The 20,151-nt window shown below is 48.3% G+C and overlaps 2 protein-coding genes and 1 long non-coding RNA gene across 7 annotated transcripts in view; 2 read left to right on the top strand and 1 right to left on the bottom strand.

Annotated features, from left to right (window-relative positions):
• Window positions 1–65: 65 nt before the first annotated feature.
• On the top strand, window positions 66–3,833 carry LOC118353311 (uncharacterized). 3 transcript variants are annotated; one of them, XR_007408300.1, is made up of 4 exons: window positions 66–308; window positions 2,094–2,345; window positions 2,557–2,638; window positions 2,786–3,832. It is a non-coding gene; the product is annotated as an uncharacterized LOC118353311 (long non-coding RNA). The 3 variants fall into 3 exon arrangements; XR_004812067.2 differs by lacking the exon at window positions 66–308 and adding an exon at window positions 371–1,651 and having other exon boundaries at window positions 1,743–2,345; window positions 2,786–3,833; XR_004812066.2 differs by lacking the exon at window positions 66–308 and having other exon boundaries at window positions 666–2,345.
• Window positions 3,834–10,175: 6,342 nt separating this feature from the next.
• FASTKD3 (FAST kinase domains 3) lies at window positions 10,176–19,642 on the bottom strand. 2 transcript variants are annotated; one of them, XM_025451168.2, is made up of 7 exons: window positions 19,568–19,642; window positions 17,577–19,050; window positions 16,778–16,863; window positions 14,420–14,594; window positions 13,142–13,211; window positions 11,722–11,836; window positions 10,176–10,682 (listed from the first exon to the last, which is right to left on the bottom strand). In XM_025451168.2, the coding sequence occupies exons 2-7, from the start codon at window positions 19,015–19,017 to the stop codon at window positions 10,584–10,586; spliced, it is 1,986 nt and encodes a 661-aa protein (XP_025306953.1). In that variant the 5' UTR covers window positions 19,018–19,050; window positions 19,568–19,642; the 3' UTR covers window positions 10,176–10,583. The 2 variants fall into 2 exon arrangements, with proteins under 2 accessions (XP_025306953.1, XP_025306954.1); XM_025451169.3 differs by lacking the exons at window positions 10,176–10,682; window positions 11,722–11,836 and having other exon boundaries at window positions 13,193–13,331.
• A 126-nt stretch (window positions 19,643–19,768) lies between these two features.
• MTRR (5-methyltetrahydrofolate-homocysteine methyltransferase reductase) overlaps window positions 19,769–20,151 on the top strand; it is a 31,632-nt gene continuing 31,249 nt past the window's right edge. For both annotated transcript variants that reach the window (XR_003138699.3, XM_025451166.3), the window contains exon 1: window positions 19,769–19,878. The gene's annotated coding sequence lies outside the window, so the exon portion shown is untranslated. The remainder of the gene's footprint in view (window positions 19,879–20,151) is intronic.

The following is a 20,151-nucleotide window of genomic DNA, read 5'->3' as shown; positions in this document are numbered from 1 at the left end:
CTCCCCTCGCCCCCCTCCCCCCTCCCTCCCTCCCTCCCGGCCCCCGGAGCCCCCGCTGCGGAAGGTTCCCGCGGGCGGAGATGCGGCGGGACGAGCACCTCCCACCCTGCCGACCCCCCCGCGGCGGCCGCTCGGGACCGCGCTCCTACCTGCGCGGCTCGGAGGTGCGTCCTGCAGCCGGGGCTCGTCCGTGGGGCTCGCGGTCCGCGGGGAAGGGGAGCGGCGCCTGGCGGGCCCGGAGCAGCCGCGCGGGGGAACGCAGCGGAGCCACACACGGAGCTTGACTTTCCGGTAACCACACCGAAAAGGTAAAAAGACGCAGGTGAAGCCCATGGTAATGGTATTCATTCTACTCAGTCTGTCCGGAACATTATCATTTTATCATGTAGCCACAGTGCAAGGGCAGGTGGCGGCATGTGGCTGGCAGGTCGGGCCGCGGAGGTGTAAAGCGCCCAGGAACTCTCAGGGTGTCCGCGGCTCCACCTGGGGCCCCGGCGCCCCTCGGGTCATCCTCTCTAGGTCGGAGAGCGGCTCAGCAGGCCTGCTCCCCTGACCGGAAAGTTCATGGAGCGGAGGTGCCTCTCCAACCTCCAACCTCCTGTAAAGGCGTAACAGGTGATGAGTTGGCCCTGAGGCTTTGATTTTTTTTTCTTTTTCCATCTTTTTATGATAGTCACAGAGAGAGAGGGGCAGAGACACAGGCAGAGGGAGAAGCAGGCTCCATGCACCGGGAGACCGACGTGGGATTCGATCCCGGGTCTCCAGGATCGCGCCCTGGGCCAATGGCAGGCGCTAACCCGCTGCGCCACCCAGGGATCCCGGCCCTCAGGCTTTGAAAATCTTCCTTAGGTACTTCGGTATCGCGGTGTGGAAAGTGGAAGTAGCTGACACCAATTAGCTTGAGAAGGCAGCTAAAACTGACACTGAAATAATTTGATCATGAAATCCTGTCCCACATTCTAGGGATGTGAATCTGTTACTTGTCTCCGTAGGTGACATTTAATTATGGGCTAAGGTGACATTTAATTATGGGCTACACTGGGAGCTCTGGAGGGCAAGGCGACACGCATACATCTGTTCCTTCTTTGATGGCTCAAGTAGGTCCTCAGCAAATATTTGGTGACTAAATAAACGGATGCAGTCACCACAGCTTGGTTCCCTCTAAAGGTACAACTAGGACAAGGGCTTGAGTGCTCTGGTCTTATTTGGGAGATAATCCCAGGGAGCATGAATGAAGGACCAGAGGAGCGAAAGGAGCAGGAGAGGAGGTATAAGGATGAGTTATCAAGGTCATGGCAGAGGACAGCTGGAGCGCTGCCATGCCCAGAACTTTCTGGGCAGCATGAAGTGGACTCTCAGAATTGCCTGCCAGACAGACCTGGAGGTGCCTTTTTTATCCCTGGTCTGCAGTCCTCCTGGGTTGACACCTGCTCTTGGATCTTTTACTCCTGACCATGTATGACCCCTGCCCGGGGCTATACGGGCTCCCCTGCAGACATCTCAGGACCAGAGAAACTCTGGGTTTCACAGCAGAGGGCATAGGGCATCTACTGAGTGGTGCTGCTGTTTTAGGAGGTGAGTGGTAGCCTCGAGGAAGGCTGCCATCCCCGAGGCTGCAAGGACAGGGACCTAAAGGAGGAGAAGATAATAGGTAAGACATGCTTTGCCCGTTTCCGTTATCTAGAGGACCAGATTCCTTTAAAAACTTTTTTCCTCCTGTATGATCCTATTATGTATTCCAGGTATGAGTGAAACCCGAAGTCAGAGTCTAATTTGTGTAGTCCTTCATGTCTGTAACTTGTACTTAGAAAGTTCTATGCAGGAAGGAAAGGGAAAAGAATGAACAGTTAACTCTCAAAGGAAGTGAATTGATCGCGCAAGCACGCACACACCGCCTGTGAGTTAACCGTCCAGGGTGCAAGTGACAACCTCAGCCTCAGTCCGTCTCGCGGGGCCAGTGCAGCAGCATGGGGTTGTTGCTGACTTTGGGGGGATCATGTTGCCCCACTCCGGCCCAGGCTGACTGCCACTGTCTCGTGACGGTCCACGCAGCCTGCGGTGCTCACCCGGCAGAACCTCTGCTACCTCTGCAGGAACGGGAGCCAAGTACTTGCGGGGCGGCCTCTACTGCATAAACACGGCTGCTCTCGGGAGTGTGGGAGGTCCTGAGTTCACATTGCAGCTGGAACCCTGTGCCATTTCTCCTGACATCTGGACAGACGTGAGCATGGGGAGGCCCAGCAGGAAGTGCTCTTTATTGACGTCAGGCAGGGAAGGAGAAATCACAGAAGAAGCCGCCGTGTCCCAGTTAGCATGTCACATAATATGCAGCAGTGGCTTCAGTGGTATGTAATGTTTATCAGGACCTCTCAGAAACCAAACCCTTCAAGGTTTCAGGCCAGAAAGGAGCCTCTAGGTCTTTGTGCTGATGAGAGAGTGGCGATGTGGCAGGGTTCTGTGCAGTGCAGGGGACACAGCCAGTGGGGGCGCCTGCAGGAGGGTGTGGAAGCTCTTGGGAGAGACGGGGCCTGTCTGATGGGAGGGTTTTCTTTGTAGGGCTTCGAGACCATCCAGAGATGCAGCCAGGGCCCTACTAAGCACAAAGCCTCATACTGCATGTGGAGGTTTCAAAACAAGGGTAAAAAAAAATAATAATAAATATAAATAAAATAAAACAGGGTTAATATCTCCATTTTGAATATGAAAACTTTTACAATTATTTTGTCTTTAAATGTCAATGTAAACTCACTTAAGTGGCTCTACATAATTGGGCTTTAATTCACAGGCTTTAAAACATCAGAAAACTGACTTGGATTGAGTGCTCCTCCACATTTGGCAGGCTGAGAGTACAAGGGACATAAAAACACCACATTCGACACCAGCTAGGAGGAGAGTGCATCAGACTTCAGGGGGCATTTTGACGTCCAGGGCTATGAAAGGATGCTCTCACAAGCCCAGATAGCTGCCTGCACAGGTTTCCAAAACCCGTACCAGTGCTGTCTGATGGTGACAGCAGCAGTGTGGCTCTGGGCGTGGAATGGGGCACTGCTGTCTTCCAAACCATCGTAACCAGATCATGAGCATGCTGGTGGGCCATGGTGGGACTGGACAAGCCTTTACCTTCCTGGACACCTCTTCCCTGGTAAAATGACATGATCAATGTCAGTGGATTTAGAGAGCATGTCTGTCATAAAGATTTTCCTGTAGGCTGGCTCATTAAATTGAAGGGGGTCCCTGTGGTCACTTTCAACATCAAACTTATGAATCAACATATAAATGTAAATTTCATTTTGGTTTGTTCACCTTGTTTTTCTTTAAAGTTTTTATTTAAATTCCAGTTAGTTAATATATAGTGTGATATTGGCTTCAGGAGTAGAATTTAGTGATTCGTCACTTCCATATAACAGCCAATGCTCATCTCAAGTACCCTGCTTAAGGCCCATCACCCATCTAGCCCATCCCCCGCACACCTACATCCCTTAATTCTCAGTTTGTCCTCTATAGCTAAGAGTCTGATTTATGGTTTGCCTCTTTTCCCCCCCAGGTTCATCTGTTTTGTTTCTGAAATTCTACATATAAGTGAAATCATATGGTATTTGTCTTTCTCAGACTAACATATTTCGCTTAGCATAAAACACTCTACTCATTGACATCATTGCAAATAGCAAGATTTCATTCTTTTTTATGGCCAAGTAATATCTCATTGTGTGTTTGTGTGTGTGTGTACATGCGTGTACATCTTCTTTATCCATGGACGTTTGGACTCCTTCCATACATAATTTGGCTCTTTTTTTTTTTTTTTATTTATTTATTTATGATAGTCACACAGAGAGAGAGAGAGGCAGAGGTGCACACAGGCAGAGGGAGAAGCAGGCTCCATGCACCGGGAGCCCGACGTGGTATTCGATCCCGGGTCTCCAGGATCGCGCCCTGGGCCAAAGGCAGGCGCCAAACCGCTGCGCCACCCAGGGATCCCCCATAATTTGGCTCTTGTAGATAATGTTGGTATTTACATCGGGATGCCTGTATCCCTTTGATTTAGTATTTTTGTATCCTTTGGGTAAATACCTAGTAATGCAATTGCTGGATTATAGGGTAGTTTGATTTTTAATTTTGAGGAACCTCCATATTGTTCTCCAGAGTGGCTGCACCAGTTTGCCTTTCCACCAAAAATGCAAGAGAATTCCCTTTTCTCAGTATCCTCATCAACATCTGTTGTTTCCTGTCCTGTTAATTTTAACCATTCTGATTGGTGTGAGGTCCCATGTCATCATGTTTTGATTTGTCTTTCTCTGATGATATATGATGTTGAGCATCTTTTCATGTATCTGTTGGCCATCTGGATGTCTTCTTTGGAGAAATGTCCATGACTTATGCCCATTTCTTAACCAGATGATTTATTTTGGGGTTGTTGAGTTTGATAAGTTCTTTATAAATTTTGGATACTTTATCAGATATGTCATTTAAAAATACCCTCTTCCATTCTGAAGATATTTAGTTTTAGTGTACTGTTTTGTTGATTGTCTCCTTCCCCATGCAGAAGCTTTTCATCTTGATGAAGTCCCAATAGTTTATTTTCACTTTGTTGATTTTGAAATAAAAATGATGTGATTTTATATGATGCCTAAAATGAACATTTTCTGATACAGCTCTAGCAATGAGTAGCACCACCCTCCAGGAACCAGGTTCTAAAGAGAGGGTTGCCCCCAGGTCTGAGACCGGAAATGGTAACAGGAGCCTGGGGCATTGTGTTGGGCCAAGAAATTTCCAAAAACTAATATGTCAAGTCAAAAAGACACAGGGGCCAACCTAAAGGGTATCTCATTGGTCTACGAGGAAACAATTTAAGTATCAAAAAGGTGACTGCAATACACTGAAACTTTATCTATCTATCTATCTATCTATCTATCTATCTATCTATCTATATATATATTTCACGAGCGGGTAACTTTCTAAGACAGAAAACACCTGTCCAGACCACTAACATTTTATTCAAAAAATTGATACAAGGAAGTAACATTTTGCTTCTCATATTTTTTTTTTTTCTGTATAAACCTTAGTTTAGGGCATGTAAATAGTTGATGAGAGAAATTTCTTCTTTACAGATGAATACAAGCTAATAAAGGTAAAAGTGATGACAGAATTAGGAAATCATTTTTTTTCCCCCAAACACCTACTGGGATAATGGATCTAGGCAGCCATCACCCAGAGGGGGTAAAACCAGGGAGTGAAAGGCTGATGGTGAACTATGTAAGTAGTGTTCGGTCAGGCTGGTAATTCAGGAAGCGCCTGATCAGTTTTAGTAACTATTGCTAAGGGGACAGCGGGACATGATGGTATGACACAGAGCAAATGCACCACTTCTGAAGCAGGCGTCCTTGACGACAAATCTTAAGCAGAATCTAACCAAACCTGTGGATCGAACTTTTAATTTAATAGGAAATACAGCAATTGGAGGAATAAGGTAGCTAACGCCAAATCGAGAGTATGGGACGTTTCACAGGGCAAGTCCTCTAACTTCTCTAATAAAATAATGATGTGACTAGATGAGCGAGGGGGCAGTTATAGATGTGAGACTTAAAGCTTAGTGCTAGAACATCCAAATGTAATATGTGACCTTTGGAGCCTGATTCAAACAAGCCAACAGTTAAAAATGCTCTTTGAGACCGCAGAGGAAATTTAGAATATAGACCAGGTATTTAGTGGTTGTAGAGAATAATTATTAGTTTTGCTGTAATAATGGTAGAATAGTTAGATTAAAAAAAAAAATGTTTGTTGGGGTGCCTGGGTGGCTCAGTGGCTGAGCGTCTGCCTTCGGCTCAGGGCGTGATCCTGGGGTCATGGGATCAAGTCCCGCATCAGGCTCCCCGCAGAGAGCCTGCTTCTCCCTCTGCCTGTGTCTCTGCCTCTCTCATGAATAAATAAATAAAATCTTTAAAAAGCAAAACTGAACACAAAATACTGAAGTATTTAGGATAAAAGTAGATGATAGCTTAGATTTCTCTACAAACTTTCCAATAAAAAAAGGAAAAGAAAGGGAATGAACAGATGAAACATAATTGGAAAATTCTGCTAATTTTTCATGCTGAATGAAAGGACTCACATGGATTCATTACGCAGTTCTGTCTCGAGACGTTTTTTGTGTGTGTTCAAAGTTTTCCATAAAAAAAAAGTTAAAAATGTTGTGCCCAAGATTGCGAATCCAAGAAACCACCAAGGAGCCGACACCGATGCAAACACACGAGGGTTTATTTACAAGCTCGGGCTTGGGTCCAAGTGCACCCGACACAGCAGAGCAGGGACTTGGACCCCGAGACTAAGAGGCGTAGCAGCTTTATAGGGGCCAGTGGCCCATGGGATACGCAGAGAGTTGCACAGTCATGTTGGTCCACAGGCAGGTGGCCGATTGAATTACACCTTACCCTATAGGATCCCCTTGAGCTGGCCTATTACTTTGGTCAGAATCGGCGCGCAGTTGTGGCGGGCACAAGGCGGGGTTACATTGTTATGAGCCGATTTCCGATTAGGGTGTGTCCAGCGGCTCGACTAGGGTGCGGCAGCGCCTTAAGCAATAAGCAGGTCATGTGGGGGTGATACAGGAGGTGGCGGGTGTAGCACAAAATGGAGTTAGTCCTGCTCTGCTTGTCCAGGGGTAGGGGATTTTTGTTAAATTTCCTGGGTCCCACAAAAAACAGTAGAGTCATTAAGAGATACTGTTTCTTGCAATCAGAACCCAAAATATCACAGAGTATGCACCAGATGCTGGGGACCCTGGGATGATGCGAAGTTGAGGTGAGGGAGACAGCACCCCAGGAGAACCAAACAGGAAGGGTGGCCAGGGTGATCAGAGGGCTGGGGTAAAGCTGAATGAAGCTGGGTTGCGTGTAGAAGGGCTAAACATCAGGCCTGGCCTGAGAAGCGGACCTGGTGTCCTCGAAGGTAAGGTAAATGTGGGGTGTTGTGTCCAACCCCCTCCCTGCTGAAGCTCTGCGTCGGGGTGGAAATGGAGGCGACTTCTGTGTCAGAATCACCTCTGCGGCTCAGATCCTGCAGGCGATAGAGGAATGTTCCATTCCTATTGATTCGGTTTCAAATAGCAAAGATTTTACAGGGAGGATTCTCAGCACCATGTCCTTGGTGCTAATTAACAAAAGCAGCTGCCACAGGTTCACCAGGTGAAGGCCCAGGAGGCTTCCCCAAGTGCGCCCTTGCCGCCAGGTGACACGGGCACCACCACCCAGAGCCCACGGGTCTCTCCGAGCATTTACTACTTTCCAAGCATCCTGGCCAAACAGTATCCAAGGTGCCCATTTCATTATCCTGCGCGAAGCAGTTAGACTCCCAAGGGCGCGTGCATGCTCCCAGTTTGGGGACATCTCAGCGTTGGGGGGCTAATTCACCGGGCTCGCCGGCACGGAGCCCGGAGGCCCTCGCTGCCCTTGGACACAGTCTTCAGGTGGGTGCAACGCCCAGAGAGGAACGGAGGGGCTCCCTGCCTTCCCAGAATCCTGTCAGACACGCTGAGTTCTGCTGCTTCCACCCAGCGGACGTTCACCAGCTGTCCAGACACACCTGGCCGCACGGCACGGGCAGGTCGGGCCCTGGTCTCCCAGAAGTACCCCCCCCCCCCCCCCCCCCCCCCCCCCCCCCCCGGCAGGCGCCTCCTGCCCCAGCGGCCTGTTTACCCTTCATGCCTGGGCGGGCCTTGTTCAGGCAAAATGCCTTCCTTCTTTGGACGAAGGGAAGGCGCCCGTTTGCTTCTGGCAGAACAGTCAGCGGTGCTCCCGCAGCTCCTGCCCCCCGCCCCCCCCCCGGGCGCCCGGCCCATCCTCTGGCCTCCGGAACTCTTCCCTCTGCAGGCGGCAACCCTGGGCGCGTCCGGAGCTCTGCTGCCCCCTGGAGGCCGGCCTGAGGAATGTCATCGTGTGCGGCTGGCGTCCTGTCTGCAAGTCCAACTCATTTTCCCCATTTTTTCTTTCTGTCTCCTTCCTTTCCTTTTTCCTTTCTTTTAAAATTTTCTTTGCTTTTACTTTTGGAAAGCTACAGCAAGGTATTTAAAGAGATCATCGATGTATGGTTAACAAGAGCTAGGAGACTGGATATGTCCTTCCAAGAATAGCATCTCTTTGGCTTGTATGGGTCAACATTTCAAGTCAGAGGCCCGAGGGCTGAGTTGATGAGGACTGAGCTTTATCATTTTACAGCGTTCATCAAATTCACTCCAATTGGTGAAGCCAGAGACCTTGTATGTATTAGGCCAAATGATCCTTATGGCATACTTGCTCATTTTCAGGATTAAAATTTGCTTAAAACAGAAGTGGCAGTCAGACTGGCATCCTATGGTGAGGCTGCCCTGTTTTGTGCTGCATGCTCTTTGGTCAGGCCGTGCCTGAAATGCTCTCACCGCACACTCACCGGCCTTCGTCTAACCTTGGGCTCACAAGGCTTTCCAGGAACGCTGCTCTCCCTCTCCGGCAGGCCTGGAGGGTCCTGCATTCTGAGTCTTGCACACCCTCCGGGAGCCGGCTGGGTTGTCACTGTCATCATCTGCTCCTGGATCTGCCTCATTTGATCCTAGCCCCTCCAGGCTGGGCCCTTTCCTGCTGCCCTCTGCAGTTGCAGCATTCAGGCCCCCGCCCAGGCATTGGTGTCATCAGAGTGTTTTAAAGTCTGCCAAGCCGACGACGGGTAGGGGAGAGCCAAGGAGACAGAGGCCCACCAGATGATGGTCTGAATACGGGGGCGGGGGTCTGATTCCCATGAGAGTGATGAGGGAGAAAAGGTCCCGACAGGGGGAGAATTCACAGAAACAGGAAAGGTGGAGGGAGAGCACTCTGGGCCGTACTTTCTTCTTGTAGCATTTGGAGCAGTCATCGCCTGTGTGTGTGGCTGTTTGTCAGGTCTTTCCTTGCTTTTCTCACGCCTCAGGCTGTTCCCCCACCTGCCCAGGGATGAGCGAGTCACATCCCTGGAGGCAAGGGAGGGAGCGGCAAGGTCACAGGGGCACAGGGCCCACAGCCTCTGGGCACCTCTCCCTACCCCACCCCAGTTTGCCTGTCATCTATCCTCTGCAATCAGAGCCATGCCCTTCACTAGCTAACAGGCTGTCAGCTTACTCTGCTCTGGGTGCTTTCCCAAGTGTTTTATGTATTTTAACTAATTCTCATTTCAACCTGTTATGGGTTGAATGGTGTCCCCCCCACCAAAAAGCTAATCCCCAATACCTGTGACTATGACCTTATTTGGACATAAGGTTTTCGCAGATCAATCAAGTTAAGATGAGGTCATTGGGGTGGGCCCCAATCCAATATGGCTTGAGTCGTTTAAAAACATGGGAATTTGGGCACAGAAATGCTGCCCAAATGGACATACCCCCCATCCTGGGACAACAGCCGTGTGAGCGGGAGACTGGCACTGGAGTGATACAGCCACACACCAAGGAAGAGCTGGGGCCACCAGAAGCTGGAAGAAGCAAGAGATCTTCCCCCAGAGCCTGTGGAGGGAGTATGGCCCTGCTGACACTTTGATTTCAGACTTCCTGCCCCCAGAACCGTGAGAAAATACATTTCTATTGTTTTAGGCCGCCCAGTTTGTGGTACTCTGTGGTAGCAGTCCCAGAAAACTATCTGCAGCCCTGTTATTACTTATGATTATCCCTGTGGCAATGTAGGCCCAAGGTCATCAGTTAGAAGGGGAATGGCTGGAACTCAAACCCAGGCTAGTTTTAGCCACCATGCTCTACTCAAGACTAGATTCAAATCCTCATTCATCTTTCGTGATGAATGAGATGGGTAGGACACTCGAGCTCACTGAGTTGATCCATGACCCTGAAGAGTGGGAACAAAACCCAAATGAGGCCGGTCTCGCAGGAGTGTCAGGCTGCACAGCTCAGTGGGGGCTGGGCAGGGCTAAGAGCAACCTGTCTCCCTGTCCCAGGTCACAGAAGTCCCTGGTGGAAGAGCCCGAGTGCCCAAGTCCAAAGCACTCTCGACCCTCTACCAGCCAGCCTCCTCGTCCTCTTCTCCCTGGAACTTTGACCTGACCCCCATGGGACGAGGATGCATCTGTACTCAATGGAAGACAATTTGATTCATTCTGGTTTCAAAATTCAGAAGCTTCTCTCTCCATCAAATGCCCCTCCCAAAACCCCACCCAAATAAGTTAACCTCCACGTCTTTACACTTTACAGGTTTCTTTTTATATTTGTTACAAGAGGAAACACAGGTCTCGAAAGAAAATATTCTCAGCAGCAAATGACTATCACTTAAAAATGTGATAGTGATAGACACTTAAAAATGACGACACTCATTATGTTCCTTTATTGTCCTTGGTCAATTGCTTCCTGTATAAAAGTCCCTGTAATAGCACTTATTAAATAAAAATAAAAATTTATTTTAAACTGACCCCTGAAAAAAAAATAAAAATAAACTGACCCCTGGCAAGTGTATACATGGTATAAGGAAAACTAGACCCTTTCCAGCTCACCCCAGGCCATGAGCAAATGTACATTCTTTTTTTTGTCCTGAGTCCCACAAAACGCAAATTCTTCACTATTTGCGTCCCAAAGGTGGTATTCCTTCTTGTTACCAACAAACGCCCGTGCTTTGAGGAAAGAGTTTTCTTTGCAAATATTCCACGAGTTCACCTCTTGATTTTAGCACCTCGATCTCATAATAGGGGATCTGTAAAGGGAGGGAAATACCAGACATCATCATCTGCCATGTTCTGAAATCACCTGGTGTTCTGTTTCTCAGACCCTCCCCCCTTGGTAGAATGGGAGCTCCTGGAGGGCAAAGCTCACAGCTAGTCATCATGTGCCCCCAGTACCTCCAACAGTGCTTGGCACAAAGTAGGGCTCAGTAAATAAGCCACAGAACATGCAGAGCAAACTGGCGCTCTAGCACAGAGGGAGGCTCACATTTCAGATTAGGGTGGAAGGGGAGCCTGAGCCAGGAGCCGGTGCTGAGCTGGAATTTGGATTCAGAGTGGTGGAGACCAGTCAGACGGTGGCAGCAGCATGGGCAAAGGGAGAAAGGCAAGAGAGTGTGGAGAGGGACGGGGGGCAGGAAAGAGACAGCTGAGCTCAGACCTGGGGGAGGGTGTTGTGTGCAGAGATGTAGAGGGGTTTTTGCTTTATCCTGTAAGCAGAGAAGGAAAAATAAAGGTTTCTGAACATGCACTGGTGCGTTAATTTTAGGAAAATTAGTCTGGAGATGTAGGTAAAATATGCCATGGAAAAAGTAACCAGACAGGACAGCAGAGAGCACACTGGCAGACAGCTAGACAGCCGGGGGGCTCCATGTAGCATCACCGCGGACTCCCCACAGGAGCTTTGGTAAGTGATGGATAATGCAAACAGAAATCAGGGCTGAAGCATTTAAAGTGTTGGTGAGGATCCTGGTTTTAATGGGTCATCTTTTCTATTTCTATTCATTAAATTGAAGGAAATAAAAGCAAAACAGATATTCTAATAATTTAGTAATTCTAGAGGTAGAGATTAATAACGTAGTTTATAGAGAATGCAGAGATGCTTCACTTTTGGAAAAAGGAAGATTTGAATATTCTGTATATGAATTTAGAGACCAAGCCTAATGAATGAAGTTAGGATTTAAACTTGATATAAGATTCTTGGTCCACTGGGCTGACATCCTACCTAGTACCCTAGGAGAAGCAAGTCTAAAGTAGAAATTGCTTTTGAAGCAAAGGAAACAGAACTCGTACCTGAACAACCTGATAACCAAGCAAGCGCAGGTGTCTCTGTTTAATAGCTTCCTTTCCCAATAAGTGTTTGCTATTCAGAGAAAATCGTTTTGGATCATCAATGCACAGTGCTACCCTGAAAAATCAGAGAGGGAAACTCAAAATTTTCATTTTTCATTTTTTTTCCAATTCTTTACTTAACTTCAATTTAGTTAACATATAGTGTATTACTGGTTTCAGAGATAATTTAGTGGTTCATCAGTTGCATACAACACCCGGTGCTCATATCACCACGTGGCCTCCTCAATGCCCATCACCCAGTTACCCCATCTCCCCCAACCTCCCCTCCAGCAACCCTGTTTGTTTCCCAGAGTTAAGAGTCTCTTACAGTTTGCCTCCCTCTCTGTTTTTCTTATTTCTTCCTTCCTTTCCCCTATGATCCTGTTTTGTTTCTTAAGTTCCACATATAAGTGAAATCATATGGTATTTGTTTTTGTCTGACTTATTTCGCTTAGCATTATACACTCTAGTTTCATCCATGTCATTGCAAACGGCAAGATTTCATCCTTTTTGATGGCTGAGTCAATATTCCACTGTATACACCACGTCTTTATCCATTCATCTACTGATGGACCTCTGGGCTCTTACCATATATTGGCTTTTGTGGACATTGCTGCTATAAACATTGCGGTGCAGGTGCCCCTTCAAATCACTGTTTGTATCCTTCAGACAAATACCCAATAGTGCAATTGTTGGGTTGTACGGTAGCTCTATTTACAACTTTTTGAGGAACCTCCATACTGTTTTCCGGAGTAGCTGCAACAGCTTACATTCCCACCAATAGTATAAAAGGGTTAGCCTTTCTCCACATCCTCCACATCCTCATTTGTTGTTTCCTGACTTGTTATTTTTACTCATTCTGACAGGTGAGTGGTATCTCATCGTGGTTTTGACATGTATTTCCCCGAGGCCGATGATGTGGAGCAGTTTTTCATGTGCCTGTTGGCCATGTGTATGTCTTCTTTGGAGATACGTCTGTTCATGTCTTCTGTTTATTCCTTGACTGGATTATTTGTTTTTTTGGATATTAAGTTTGAGAAGTTCTTTATAGATTTTGGATACTAGCCCTTTATCTGGTAAGAGGGAGAAACTTAATTTTTAAGACAATCCAAAATATTTATACATTTTTAGTGGCAAGGCTTTACTTGGGATTTGGCTATTCCTGTGTGTCAGCATTATTTTCATGGAACTCATGGGTGTGCTACCTTTTCCTGTGCTGAAAGAGCACTCAAGTTTTTAAATATTGTTTATGTTACATGGAATTTCCAAAAATGGGGTGCTGCACTCTAGTGTCTTTACTTCCAGAACCATGTCCACTTTCCCCCCTTGAGGAAATAGCATTGATTATCAAGCCCGCTGAGTCTTATAAAATTTTCTTTACCTTTTATGCACATCTTCATGGACTGCAGATGGTAGTACTAATCCTTCTTCATCTAATTTAATTTCAACATCTGGTGAGAGAAGGAAGGACACATTCTACGTGTGATACCCTCACAAACACTACGCGCCTGTCCTCCTCCTCCTTCTGTTTTGAATTCTTCCACAATGCAGTGTACCAGCTGCACTGGAGGCTGCAAAGTAATGGCCACAGCAGACCATGGTGAGGATTTCGCTGTAACCAGCTCTATGATCAACTAAGTCAGCCTTAAATTAAGGAGGCTCAACCACATGTAAATCAGAAGTGGGTCCTCAAGGTAGTGGGCATGATGAGAACCTCACCTGCTTTCTCCTTCTCCTTGTAGTAAGTGGTGGGAAACTGAAAGATGAAGAAAATTTTCTTCACCCAGGGTGAAGAAAATCCTTTAACTGAAACAAGGGTATAACCTCCACAAGTCAAAAGTTTCATCACTGGGGCTCCCAGAGCCACCAGCGTTGGCAGTGCCTCCTGACCCCAACACGTAGTCTCTGGGCACAGTAGGCCCCCACCCCTTCCCTCCGTGTCCTCCTGCCATTCCTTTTGTAAAAAGAGTTCCTAAAGGAGGAGGTGAGCTAGGACCACCTGAAGCCTATATGACGCTGTCTCCTTTAAGCTGATTTTCTTTTACTTGTTAATTTTAAAAACCAGTGAAGGGGCAGAGGGCCTCAAAGTCTCCAGTCAGCCCTGTCCAACAGCACTTTCTGCTGGGAAGCACGTGTTTTCACCCCTGCTGTCCAGTGCGACAGCCACCAGCCCCCTGTGATTGAGTGTTGGACACAAGACTAGTGCAACCCAGGAACTGAACTCTAGATGGATTTTACATTTTAGCTAATGTAAACTTTAGCAGCTTGAGGTACTAGCTCCGTGTGTTGGACAGCACGGAGCTAGAGTACCACAGCAGCTAACAATGATCCAGTGCTTACTACACTCCAGGTATCGCTCTGCAACACTCACTTGGTCCTGACACAAGTCTGGGTCACTATACTTCTTACTCTAATTTTATAGGAAAAAAAGCAAGCAGGAAAAGGTTACTCTGCCCTAAGACATCCCACTACTCCCAACAGTCTGGACTCTACAGCCTTATTGTTCACCCACTGTTCCAACAGCCTTCAGGAGAGGGCCACCTCCACTTCACATTTCCAGATCTTCCAGTGGCTACTGAGACCCACAGAAACCCACATGTTCCCAAAGAGGACGGCATGCCAAGGCTGGTAAGCAAGGACAAAACTCCCTCCTACTTACCTATTGTGTAACAATAGGGTGTTAACACTTTTGAGGCAAAATACAATCTTGCTCCCAAAAGGTCAATTAGTCCAGTCTTCACAGATCTGAAAAGCTGAAAATCCACAGGTGTTTCCAGAGAACAGCACGGAGTAAGAAATGACCTCACTTGATATTTAGAAAGAAGTTTCTGGCCCTAAAAATTGGATGTTTAAAAATTGGATGAGAAAGAAAGATAAGATAAAAAAACAGAAAATAAAACAGGTTACCACCTGAGCATAAGTCTGATCAGAACTACTTATAGGCAGGATACTTTTCCAGGGTTAGGAACAAATATCTTCCTTGAAGTGACAACAAAAAATATTCTTATGGTAGTTCAAATCCAATACATCAATGTTATCTTTTAAAGTGTTTTAAAAGTAGTCAGTGGTCATAGAAAGAAACGAAGGAAGGGAACAACGATGCTATTACAGCTCAAGAAACGTCCCTGGAACTCTTAGAATTGTGTTAAGGGCCTTGAGGACACTCACGTTTTTAGTAAAGGACAAAATGATACAGGTGATGTTTCACCTTAGGGAGAAAAGGATAGCTATGTAGTAAATGGTGCAACTGGTAATCCAACTGGAGAACCATGTGAAAGTTCTAGCATACACCATGGATTACCACAAATTCCAAGTGAGTTAAAGAGCTAAATACAGGAAGGGAAATGATACTTTTAAAAATTTAGTAAAATATTCATATTATTTTAGGAGTGGTAAGATATTCTGGAGAGAGCAAATCCAGAAATCATAAAAGATAGAAAGATTTCACTACAGAAAACTAAAAGGTTTTTGTATAGCAAAAAGATATAAACAGTATTAAATTAAAACAAATGAAAAAATAAGAACTACAGGGGCACCTGGGTAGCTCAGTCAGTTAAACATTTGACTCTCGGTTTCAGCTCAGGTCATGACCTTGGGGTCCTGAGATCAAGCGCCCCTTGTTGGGCTCCGTGTTCAGCATGGGATCTGCTTAAGTTTCTCACTCACACTCTGCTCCCCTCTCCCTCTGCATATATGTGCACATGTGCTCTCCCTCAAAAAAAAAAAAAAAAAAAAGACAAACTACCCAATAGGAACCGGAGTCAGGAGGTCACAAGAGGATTTGTAGCAAACATGCATGAACCAATAAGCACTGTGATGAAAGTATGTTTGACTCATTATTTTTCATTAAACAAGTGACATGGTTGTCTTTTCCACGGAGTCAAATGACAACAATTAAAGGACCGATAACACGCAGCAAGAGAAGAGGCAAAGCCACAGCCATCTTCATTTCCTGCAGGACAAGGGACATGTACAACCATTAGGGGCAAAAGTGTGTAGGTAACGCAGTTATCTCACTTTCAGGAATCTAGTCTCTAGATTGAAAAACAAAAAGGCTCCAGTAGGGAAGGACATGTAACAATGTTTACTACAGCCCGTTAACAGAGAGAAATGCTGGGAGAAACCTGGAAGTCCAACAATGATGGAATGGAATAAATACCTGGAAATAGCATGCCCTTCTTAAGAAGAATACTTTATGTATTGCCCCTGGGAGTGTACATGATGTGCCAGGTGTATAAAAGCACACTGTCCTTGCAATAGCCCCAAGCCTAGGCATGAGAGAAACAGGATAGTGTTCGTGCCTGTGTGCACAAAAAACTGCTGCCAACGCTGCTCCTTCAGGGATGGAAGGCTGGGGGTAAGTAGCACTGGCTTCTATGTACCTTAGCACTATTTAAGGGGCTTTATAGCAAACAGGGGTATCTTTCCATTCTTACACACTACTCTGAAATGAGCTATGCTTAAAGGTGATTCAGTCTAGCCCAGGGACCAGGCAGGAGTGAGCAAGTCTGGAGGTGCCGTCTGTTATCCTATACAAGGTGCCTGAGTTAAGGCAGGAGAACGAATCTGTAGAGCACTAGATGGGGAAAGACAAATTGTACCTAACCTAAACCCTATCAGAGATGAATGAAACTTCTGGCTTGGCTTAAAAATGTTCTCAAAATAATTTAGGATTTGCTCAGTCCAGGGATTCATACTTTTGTATCTAACAGCTATGGAAGTGCTAAAGCCCTGCATGGCCCTCAGCATGCATCCAGGGCACTCTGACTGCGGCACTTGACAAAATATTCCAGGACAGCAGGAAATGGGTCCTTCAAGGACAAGCCAACAGGATTGGGGCCAGTTAATCTAAGAAAAGGCTACCTGGTGGCAAGTAACTCCAAGTGGATGCAAGTTCTGCCCTCTGGTGAGGTTACTGAGACAGATCCAAAGAGGAGAAAACTTAAAAAATTGGGGGGTGGAGGACAAAAGAAAGCTGTCCCCACAGGGAAATAAGGCAACACACTCACGCTCTTACCTTATAGAAAGGGCATTCTAGGACTGAGGTTAAGAATAGTTGGGTCAGCTGTGCGAGGCTCAGTCGGTCCAAATACAATTCTTCACCTGAAATAAAAAGCATTCCAGTTGTAGTTAGGTTTGGATTTTGGTATGTGTGACCCAACAAAGGAACATCCAGGAATGCACAATGAACACTAATGACTTCGGCAGCCATGTACTTGTACAGGACCCTGGATGAAGAACTTGTCAGAATTAATCATGCCTTCTTGCTTGCCATCAGTGAGATCTCATTTTAACTTCCAAAGAACTCAGGCTCTAAACTGCAGAACATAATGAAAAGTTAGAGGTATGTTAAAATCCATGAGAATTTCCTTTATTTATTTATTTTTTTTATTTTTTTTTATTTTTTATTTATTTATTTTTTTTTTGAGAATTTCCTTTAACTATGGAGATAGGGACACCTAACACATCTGGGTGGCCATCAGTGAAGATGACCAACACTATCCTTTCCAAAACCAAGAAGTCTACAGTTGCTCTTGTGGCTTCTGACATGTTGTTCTCCCAGTGCCAGGTCACATCCCTACACAACTCCTGGCTGGCAGTCTGTTTACCTGAAACTGTTTTCTCTGTGTGGTGTTCCATCATTCTGGAACTCTGTGCTCACACTAGCACCTGACACTTCAGACCTCCTCCTTCGGTTATTACGGAAGTGAAAACAAAGGCAGCGTATTGCTCAGTACACAAGTAGATACACGACTTGAAAACCTCACACGTTCCAGGGCTACTTTTCCCACCCTCAGAAGTTATAACCAACTCACCTTGCAGCTTTTGAAGAAAATGAGGGCTGAATATTTTTGCCATGAAATTGACTGGATGGCACTCAATTAGCGAACACGAATGGAGAATTTTCAATAGTGTCTTGGGTGGGAAATAATGGAAATGGGTGAGCAACATATTTTCCAGCTTTCTAAATAAAGTAGAGGCATTTGGGGGCAAGTAATTGAGTTTTCCAAATGGTTCTATTAGCTCAGAAATCTGGTGAGGTGAAAATTTTTCTGACTGGCAAATGAAAGTTTCCGCCACTGCATCGAGGATGGGTTTTGAAAGGATCCGTTTCCTACTACAGTACTCCATGACTTTGCTGACAACGTCAGGACCCAAAGTGAGACACGCAGAAGCTACGTGCTGCTCCAGGGCTTTTGTAAAAAACCTGTCGTTGTGCCCAAAGTATATGAAAGCCTCTAAGACTTTTCTGAGCTCCTCATTAGTAAAATGAGGAATATGCTTCACAACAGATTTTCCCAATTTTATAAACAGAGGAAGTGCTTGAGTTTGATCAAGAACCACGAGGGCACCGAGCATCTGGCTCATCAATGCAGGACTCAAACTGTAAACTACTGACAGAGAAAAGGTGTTGATCCTATTTAGAAATGCCTGGTGTTGGTTTACTTTTACAGTACAAGCCTGCAGTATTCTATAAAGGGTCACAATATCCTCAGGGGTAAATTCTTCCAATTTTTCACCTTGCAGTTGACATATAATCAGTTCTAGCGTCGCACAGCCTGGACCTTGAAGTTTAATCAGACTTTCCCCAAGAATACAAAGACTGTGAACTTCCAGGCCACCCCTTTGGAGACGACGCTGGCATTCCGCCACCAGGTTCAGTAACAAGCTACTCTGGGGATCCGCGTGCAACAGAGTCAGAGCTTGCAAAGCCGTCACCAAAACAGGGTCTGGCAGACTCGAGGATTCCCGTTCAAGCTGAACGCATAAGGCTTGAAAGACACTATTCTTCAGTATCTCTTTGGGCAGCTTTTGATCACCATCTTTTCTTTCCATGTCACAAATCCGCTGTAAGGCCCCTGCTGCCAGAGTATCAGGCAAAGCCTGCAGCGTACTTACAAAGCTTAACACTTCTTCTGATGAGGTGAGGTGGTTTAGTCTCTCGTAAAACGTCTGCTCATCCACCCGGCTAGGGTTTTGTTCGGGCGTATCCCAGTCGTGGGCTGGAGGGAACACCAGCTCACCAGCTGGATGGAGGAGGTCGTTCCCATTCTCTGAATGGAACTTCTGGCCGCAGGCGTGATGGAACCTGACCCTGACAGGCTCCGACGGTAGCGGACAGAACCACGGAGGCCGGCGCTCCTCGGCGATCTTGTGAACACGGCTTACAGGATGGTTTCTCAGGGCAGCCAGAGCTCCGTGTATGCGAAAGTCGGATAAATGGCAAAGGTTCCTCCGCAAGGTGATTAGAGCCATGCCATCGGACTCCCCGCTTTTCTTGATCTGTGACTAAAGGAAATAGAAAACACGGTGTCCAACACACGCTGCGTCCTCCTAGGGCGGGATCCATGAAGGCCTCGCGCCGGAGCGCAAGGGCCCAGCTCGGGAGAGCGGCTGGCCCCGCTCCCCCGCCCCGCGGCACCCAGGAGGCAGGACGAGGGCACGGGCGCCCCGGGTCAGCCGAGGGGCGGCGCCGGGACCCACGCTCCCTCCGGGGCTGCCGGAGCGCGCGGCCCGCCGCCAGCAACAGACGCCGCACAGCGACGGGTCCCCGCACACCAGGGTCAGCAGACACGCGCGCCAGCGGGTCGAGGCCCGGCCGGGGCTGAGCGAGACACGGGGCCAGCTCGGCCGAGGGGAGCAGGCCCCAGAGAAGGGAGGCGGCGCCCTGGGCGGGCTGGCGGGCACGACCGGGCGCCCTGGGAACCGCGTCCTCCCCGCGCTGGAAGGACCCCACGCGGGACCTGCGCTCAACCACGGGCGCCGCCACGCCGAGGACCCACGGGCGCCGCGCGGGGACACCTACCGCGCCGGGGGCCTCCCGCGCCGACGGCCGCCGCGCCGAGCAGGGCCTCGCGGGCCTCCGTACGCGCGCCCCGCAGCCCCGCCCCCCGCAGCCCCGCCCCCCGCAGCCCGGCGCAGGCGTAGGGAGGAGGCCACGCCCACGCCCACGCCCACGCCCACGCCCGGAGCGCTGTGATTGGCCCGGTCCTTCCCCGGCGCCTCCGCGGTCCCGGGCGAGGGCGGGGCGCGCGCCGCGACGGAGTGCGCAGGCGCCGGAGCCGGGCAGGCTGTGTCCCGCGCTCTCCGGGAGCGTCCCCTGCGGTGGCCCCTCAGGTGGGACCCGGTGGCTGCCGTTCCCGGGGCGGCGGCCCGCCTCCCTCGAGCCCTCGGGGCCCGGACCAGGGCACCGGCCTCCGTGCCCCCCGCGTCCCACCTCCGGCGGCCTGGCGGGGCGCTCGCGGGTGTGCCGGGAGCCTGGGCCCCGGGGCGCCGACCCCGCGAGTCGCTGTGGGCCCCCGTGGGCGTCTCCGTCCCGGACACTTCCCTAGACTGGGGGGGGCGGGGGGCGAGGCGAGGGGCCCCCGGGCCGCCGGGAGGGGGAGCTGC

The sequence above is a fragment of the Canis lupus genome, chromosome 34 (assembly GCF_003254725.2).
Source record: "Canis lupus dingo isolate Sandy chromosome 34, ASM325472v2, whole genome shotgun sequence".
Lineage (NCBI taxonomy): Eukaryota > Metazoa > Chordata > Mammalia > Carnivora > Canidae > Canis > Canis lupus.
Note: the sequence above shows the minus strand (reverse complement) of the source record. Positions and strands in the feature narration are given on the sequence as shown.

What these genes read in the sequence shown, in the direction of transcription:
- FASTKD3 (XM_025451168.2), bottom strand. Translation starts at nt 19,017, where the DNA reads ATGGCTCTAATCACCTTGCGGAGGAACCTTTGCCATTTATCCGACTTT. An exon ending in ACCCTATTGTTACACAATAG is followed by an intron (nt 13,212 to 14,419) that starts GTAAGTAGGAGG and finishes TTCTCTCACCAG; the next exon opens with ATGTTGAAATTAAATTAGAT. An exon ending in CATGAAGATGTGCATAAAAG is followed by an intron (nt 11,837 to 13,141) that starts GTAAAGAAAATT and finishes CTGATTTTTCAG; the next exon opens with GGTAGCACTGTGCATTGATG.